General features: G+C 45.0%; 1 protein-coding gene across 11 annotated transcripts in view; it reads left to right on the top strand.

The window, feature by feature from the left end:
* The window catches only part of MAST4 (microtubule associated serine/threonine kinase family member 4), a 574,884-nt gene that overhangs the window by 542,985 nt on the left and 24,810 nt on the right, over window positions 1–7,089 (top strand). For all 11 annotated transcript variants that reach the window (XM_046672111.1, XM_046672109.1, XM_046672105.1 and 8 more), the window contains 4 exons: window positions 3,961–4,083; window positions 4,279–4,391; window positions 6,196–6,323; window positions 6,680–6,915. In XM_046672111.1, the coding sequence (XP_046528067.1) occupies window positions 3,961–4,083; window positions 4,279–4,391; window positions 6,196–6,323; window positions 6,680–6,915 (600 nt within the window). The remainder of the gene's footprint in view (window positions 1–3,960; window positions 4,084–4,278; window positions 4,392–6,195; window positions 6,324–6,679; window positions 6,916–7,089) is intronic.

Raw genomic sequence — 7,089 nt, 5'->3', positions numbered from 1 at the left:
TTTGAGCTGATTGAGCTCTTTGAATAGAGTACTCGATATTTCTTCCCATCCTGTTTGGTTTTCCTCTTGCCTTACAGTGACTATCAAACTTGTTATTTCCCGCCCTCTGTGACCTGCGGTCAGATTTGCTTTATGGTTCAAGAGATGTGAGAAGCTGTCAAAGAATTAGTGTCAAGGCTCTGTATGGGGCAGAGTGTTGAGGAGTGATTTTTACTCTTTGAGCCAAATGTGAGAAGCAGTGGCATTTTAAGGTTGTTCTGCAACAGTACAAATATTTATTTATATGCCCTAATCAACTCTCCCGGAGAAGTGTTGTCCTAAGGTATGATTAAGCATATATTAGAATTGGCACCCCCTTGAAAGAGCACCCTTCCCTTCAGTGTTCATGTGTCAGTTTGGAGTTTCCCACTTAATACTCTGCCCGTTTCCCTCTAAGACTACTTGGATTCTTGAATGGGGCTAGCTTTAATGAGATGAGGCTATGATGATGGTTAGCGCATTCAGGTTTATATATTATATGCTGCAGGTTAGCTGTCTGCACATTTTCTCCTTGACCTCTGCTTTCGGTCTTTTCATGGTTTGACAATTTGAGAAACAAATCTCCTAGCAGAAGCTCAAAAGAGATATTTAAAAGACCCTGCCCAAGCTCTTAGCATTGTCAGGAAGTACTTGCCAAGCAGGCAGGTACAACATGACAGATCTCAGTAGGGCCCGGAGAATAAGACGGAGAATCCCGCAGGCCTGCCATGCTGCTTCCAATGACAGCATTTTGGATTTAATGCATATTTAGCGGGCAAAATAATGCACCGTGAAAATGTGCGAATGCACATTTGCCCGAGAGACTAGAGAGGCTGAGAAAAGGAGTGTGAAGAACATGATGGATGTTTAAGAAACTTCCCTGAAAGGAGAGAAAAACTCAAGGGAGAACATTAGTGCTAAAGCATAACTTGCAACTGGGGAACTTGGCGTCCTTGGACTAGACTTTTGAACTTGTAGAGTATTGAGTGGCAGCATGGCTCATTGGACTTTTGAGCTGCTCAGATGTGACTGACTCCCACCCGTGTACCCGCTGGGAGGTCTGGAATAGTTTCTTCATTGCCCAGAGTCTCAGTTTCCTAATCTATGAAAATGGACATGTTATGCACCTCATGAGATTATTGTGAGGACTAAATGCAAACATGTTCGTGGAAGTGTCTAGTACATCGACATAGTGCATTATAGGACCCCAAGAAGTAATCAGTTTCCCTTCCCTTCTTGAAGAATTCTTACAATGGAAGCTGTCAAGTTCATGAGTTCCTGGGTCTGATAATTTGTATTTGGTTCATAATGCCCTCATCCGTATTGTACCAACAGTTTAGCCCAGAGATAATTCTTCCCCGGTGTGTCCCTTTAATTCTTTTCTTCCCCATCCCTTTAAAAGTGCATGAGGAACAGGACCCAGTGATAAGCAACCTCTTCTCAATGGGGCTTAAAGGCCAGAGTTTGAGAAATGTGAGCTGGGTCAGCAATGGGCTGTGACTCCTTGGGGAGGACCCATTTGTCATCATCCACAGGAATGAAGCAAATGTTCTCCCTGACTTGGGTCCCAAAGGGTGGCAGGCCGGGGAGTGAAAAACCGGACACTCTGGCTGTGATCCAGAAGTGCTGATGGAGCCCTTGGCTCTAGAGAACTGCTTTTCTAGGTAAAGTTGAGCTGCCTCAGATTATCAGAGCTGTCATGTGATATGGCCCCACGAGCAGCCACTGAAGTGGTAGTCATTGCATTATAGTGTATGGTGGGCCACCAAGTAGGGCTTGCCTCTTTGGACCTCAGTGTCGTTGGCACAGTGAGGGAGTTGGGTAGGTAAATATTTAAGCCCTTTAAGCTACTCCAAGATAAGAGCACTACAAGAAAATGTCACCAGCTGTGTTTCGGGCTGTTGGTTGGGCTAGGTGACAGCCAGGAGGCATGGAGGACTGGAGCTGGACTATGCAGAGGTGCCATGGGAACAGCCTCAGGAATTGGCTGCTCAGCCATGTTCCCTAGGATCGGCAATTGTGAATTCATTTCCAAACTGGTGCAAGAGAGATGGCAGGATAGGATCTGAACTAAAACATGCCTTCCCCTTATATGGCGTGTGGCATTATGGCACTGAGGATGGACCTGGGTGTTTTTAGACAGACCTCAGCTCAGCCCCTCTAAACCTTACCCACTGGCTGATCTTGGTCCAGAATACTTAATTGCTTATCCTCAGTTTCCCCCTCTAAAAATGGAGTTGATAATGCCTACTTCGTTGTGGGGTTACTTTTAATGAGTTAGTTGAAGGGAACAAGATGCCTCTAGCATCCAGTGCAATGCTTGTCGAAGTCAGCCCTCAAATCCCACTGCTGATGCCATTCCTGTTGTGATCACCATCAGACTTGAGTATCGTGCTGTGAAGACAGAGAATGCCTGGATAGGATCCTAGAGAAAGATTCCAATCAAATGCTTTGTAAAGAAGAACCCATTCTCCCTTTTTGGGGGGGATTTTCATACTTTACCCTTATCTCTCCCTTCCATTGTTTTAAGAACTCTAGTTTCCCCTGGCTGGGCTTGGAGCTCTGACCTGCACCTTGGGCTAGAGGGGCCTGATGGTGACAGAGCCACATCTTTGAACTACACAGACAGTTCCCCTGCCCCAGGATCCAAGCCCATTTTTCATTCAGCTTGCATTTCTCATCCTATTCCTTTTGTACCCCACTGAGGACAGGATGAGAAACATGGGTGACAACTGCATTAAAGAGGTGTTTACATCAGACTTAGAGGGGCATCTCCTGGCAGGGAGGCTGATTAGATGCTGGTATTAGTCTTGTGAGTAATCTCTCTTCCTGGTGTTTTTTCAGGATTGGTTCTTCCTTATTTCCCTCATGAACCGGGGGTGGGGGCGGGGAGTACAGGGTGGAGGCCTGATTCTCACACTATGATTTTAAAACTTGTGTACTTTCTTCTCTTTACATGGGGTAGGGTGTTATATTTTGATGACATCTGCCTTTCAAAATCACTCTTCCAAGTCATGCATTGAATTAAAAAACATTTTCACTGAATTGTGCTATCATGCTGACTTGGCAAAAAGAAGCCTAAAACTTAAGAATTGCAATTGATTTTCATCACATGCATATAAATCTATCAGATTTGCCAGTTACTTACTTAAGAATCTGTAATATAGGGGCCGGCCCAGTGGCGCAGCAGTTAAGTGCAAACATTCTGCTTCGGCAGCCTGGGGTTCAACGGTTCAGATCCCGGGTGCGGACATGGCACCCCTTGGCACGCCATGCTGTGGTAGGCGTCCCACATATAAAGTGGAGGAAGATGGGCATGGATGTTAGCTCAGGGCCAGTCTTCCTCAGCAAAAAGAGGAGGATTGGCAGCAGTTAGCTCAGGGCTAATCTTCCTCAAAAAAAAAAAAAAAAAGAATCTATAATACATAGAATCTAATTCCTGCCTATGTTAATAAGCAATCCAATAACATTGAAGAGTAACCATTATATACTATTTAGGAAAAATTCATCTTTATTAACCTTACCTCCAGAGAAAATACTGCTGAGGACAATTTTGCGCCTTGTTAGAATTTCTTTGGATATGTAATGAGCAAGTCTGCTTTGGGCCAACATGTGTCCAGGTCCCCAGGTTCAGCATAATGTGATTTTAAGTGGCCGCATCATTAACCTTTGAAAAAGGGAGGAAGTCATGGAAAAATTAACAGAGAAAAACTGTGGCATAGCAACTGCTGTTAGCAAAATCAAATCTGCTAATAAATTATGGGAAGATTTTGGGGGGGGGGGTTTGGTTATAGAATGAAAAAGTAAGATTTCCATGACTTCTTCATTTCTCTGTGGATAGATTTTCTGTTTTCCTGGTCGTCTGTAAAAACTGATGTTTCCCTTTGCTTGGAGGATAGTTTAACACTTTCTCTCTGTCCTTCCTCCACTCCCCGCCCCAAGGTGGTGCGTATGAAGTCAAACAGCATCGGTTCTTCCGTTCTTTAGACTGGAACAGTTTGCTGAGACAGAAGGCAGAATTTATTCCCCAACTGGAATCCGAAGATGACACAAGTTATTTTGATAGTATGTGCATTATCTGATATAAAACATTGTTTACTTCGTCGAATATTATCTCCACTTTTGATAGCACCTTCCAATCTTGAACCTATGAGTTCTTAAATGGGATGTTGCTTTGATATAGAAACTCCTAATTAAAATGTCTAAATTAACAGCCAAAATTGGGAGTAATGGGAACTGTTGCCAACCATTTCTCTGCAGCTCGGTCAGAGAAGTATCATCACATGGAGACCGAGGAAGAGGATGACACGAATGATGAAGACTTTAACGTGGAGATAAGGCAGTTTTCCTCATGTTCACATCGGTTTTCAAAAGTAAGTGAAATACGGCATAAACATACTGGGACTCTCTGGGAGACTTTCTCACTGGCCGGATGGTAGGTGCCCCTAAATAGCTGGGCAGGAGTGTGCGAACCACCTGCAGTGTTTTGAGTCTTGGCGTCTCCTGTACTTAAAATACCTTTTTGTTTAGGGAAAGTGACCCCACCATCTTGATAATCCAGAGTCCCTGCCCCCCACAGGAGTGTATTTCTCTGTTTCACTCTGCACAGATCAATCTTTTTTTCTTGGAGGGACAAACTTACGCTCGGAGTCTTGTCTTTGGAGCACGTGGTGCCATATACGTGCTGAGCGCACCTTGCGTGCCCTGGCCTAGCTCCGTGCCGGGCTGTGGGGCATCCCCCCATTTCTTTCATCTTATGCTGAAGAACATTGAGCTCATTGTGCACTGACGCCTCTCCCAGGGTCGCACAGAATACAACACAAAGGAGAAGGCTTCATCCTTGAAATAAGGCGAGACACTAGGGTACTACTCATTGTGGAATGAGAAAGTCTTGTAACCAGTAAGGGAAAATGTAAGTTGTATTAAAGACACAGTAAGAAGCCAAGCTAGAATTTTGGAAATGGTAGAAGATAATAAAATCAGTGTTTGAGGAAGGTGCTTTTTTACTGATTGTGGTAAGATTAAAAAACAAACAAACAAAACAAAGAAACCTGATAGTCCTGAGGCAGGGCGGGGCCCTAGGAAAATGGAAATGCACCTAGAGGGCACCCCACCTCCCTTTTGCTATTTTCAGTAGCTATATATTTTCTGTTGCCATGGCACTTTGCTTGATTATTGTTTAGCTTTTCTATAGCATTTAGTGACTTTAAAGTGTTCTGTACCTTTATCTAAGTGACTACCTAGAGTGCGTCTGCAAAGTGGCCCGCACTGCCTCCCTGTTTGTCAAAATGACAAAGTGAGGTAGAGATTTCGCTGGAGTGGTGGCGGATCTGTCCCACGGCCAGGACAGAGGCTGTGGTAACACTGAATATCGGCTCACACCAGTACCTGTTCTCTGGCCAGCCCCTACACCCTGTTTCCTTCCTGCCGTCTCCTGTTCTCTAGCCACCTTCCTCCTAACTCGTAGATTATAGAAGGTCCAAGGGCCATTCCCGTGAGAGCAGCAAGTGGCTGAGTGGGGTGGTAGGGAGTGCTTCCTGCCCTGGCTCTCAACCCGTTTTCCCTTCCATCTTTCCTGTGAGACCACAGAGACCTTGGGTTTGCCTAAGCGCTCATACCCTTCAGAAATCCCAGTACCAACATAGGAAGCTGCCTGTCTGTATATGTGATTCATAAGCCAAAGAGAAATGTCTGACTCATAACCAAATATGTACTCTACCCTCCCCTGCACATAAGTCTTGAAACAGGTAATTTATCCTTCTCTTCACACTCAATTCCAATTCATTTTTCTCCTCCCCCCCACTTCTAGTGGCCATTAAATCTTTTTCTCTGTGATTTTCTTTTTCTGATTGACTTCATGGTTGAAAAGTAATCTAAAGTATGCATTGATCCCCAGGCCTAGAAACCCGAATGTATCTATGGATTTTGTTTGCAGATACCAAGTCCATAGCGAGACATGGTGAGAGGGTGATGGATTCATAGCTCCCCACTCCAAAAGAAAAAAATTATGCAGTGACCATTCGTCTCACGACTAAGTGAACAGCATTGGAAGTTCTGAATTCACAGTCCCAATTCAAACTCTAGTCATACTATAAAGTTTTTCTCCCAAGATGTGGAGTTTTTTCTGACACACTCTTTTAAGAAGCTACTGATAAGCACTGACTATTTGCCTTCCAGGTTTTCAGCAGTATAGATCGAATAACTCAGAATTCAGGAGAAGAGAAGGAAGACCCTGCGGACAAAACAAAAAGCACAACTTTGCCATCCACAGAAACGTTAAGCTGGAGTTCAGAATATTCTGAAATGTATGTGAAATGCCTGTTAAAAAATATCATAAGCAGTAGCAACTAGAGCAGTGGTTCTCAAAAGTGAGAGTGCATCAGAATCACCTGGAGGCTTATGAAAACACCGACTGCTGGGTGTTTTTAGCAGAGTCTCTGATCCAGTAGATCTGGGGTGGGGGCAGGGAATGTGCATTTCTGACAAGTTCGCAGGTGATGCTGCTGCTGCTCCTCTGGGTACCAGGCTTTTAAGAACCACTGCACTAGATGTGTGTTGGTTAGGCTTATCCAAGTTCCATTTTTACCTGGTTTCCTCCAAAATTTGCCTTGAACATAGTTTCCTAGTATGTATATATGACTTTGTTTTTGTTTTGATTAAGGCAACAGTTATCCACATCCAACTCTTCAGATACAGAAAGCAACAGACGTAAACTCAGTTCTGGCCTGCTTCCCAAACTGGCTATTTCGGCAGAGGCAGGACAAGATGCAGCTGCTTCCTGCCCTGGAGACCCCCACGAGGAGCCAGAAAAGCCAGCCCTTCCTCCTGCAGAGTGTACTCAGGAGGAGCCCGAGGTCACCACCCCAGCCAGCACCATCAGCAGCTCCACTCTGTCAGGTAAGGCCCTCGGCCAGGTACCTGCCATCCACCCCTCATCCACCACACTGGGAGGTGACTGCCCATGCTCTGAGTCCCAGGCCTGGTCTCATCGGGGGGTGGTGGTGAGTGCTTTGTGCTGCTAGACTCCCTCCACAGCTGTGCTTCTTGGGCTTGAGGGATGAGCCCCTAAGA

The sequence above is a fragment of the Equus quagga genome, chromosome 9, assembly GCF_021613505.1.
Source record: "Equus quagga isolate Etosha38 chromosome 9, UCLA_HA_Equagga_1.0, whole genome shotgun sequence".
Taxonomy (NCBI): Eukaryota; Metazoa; Chordata; class Mammalia; order Perissodactyla; family Equidae; genus Equus; species Equus quagga.
Note: the sequence above shows the minus strand (reverse complement) of the source record. Positions and strands in the feature narration are given on the sequence as shown.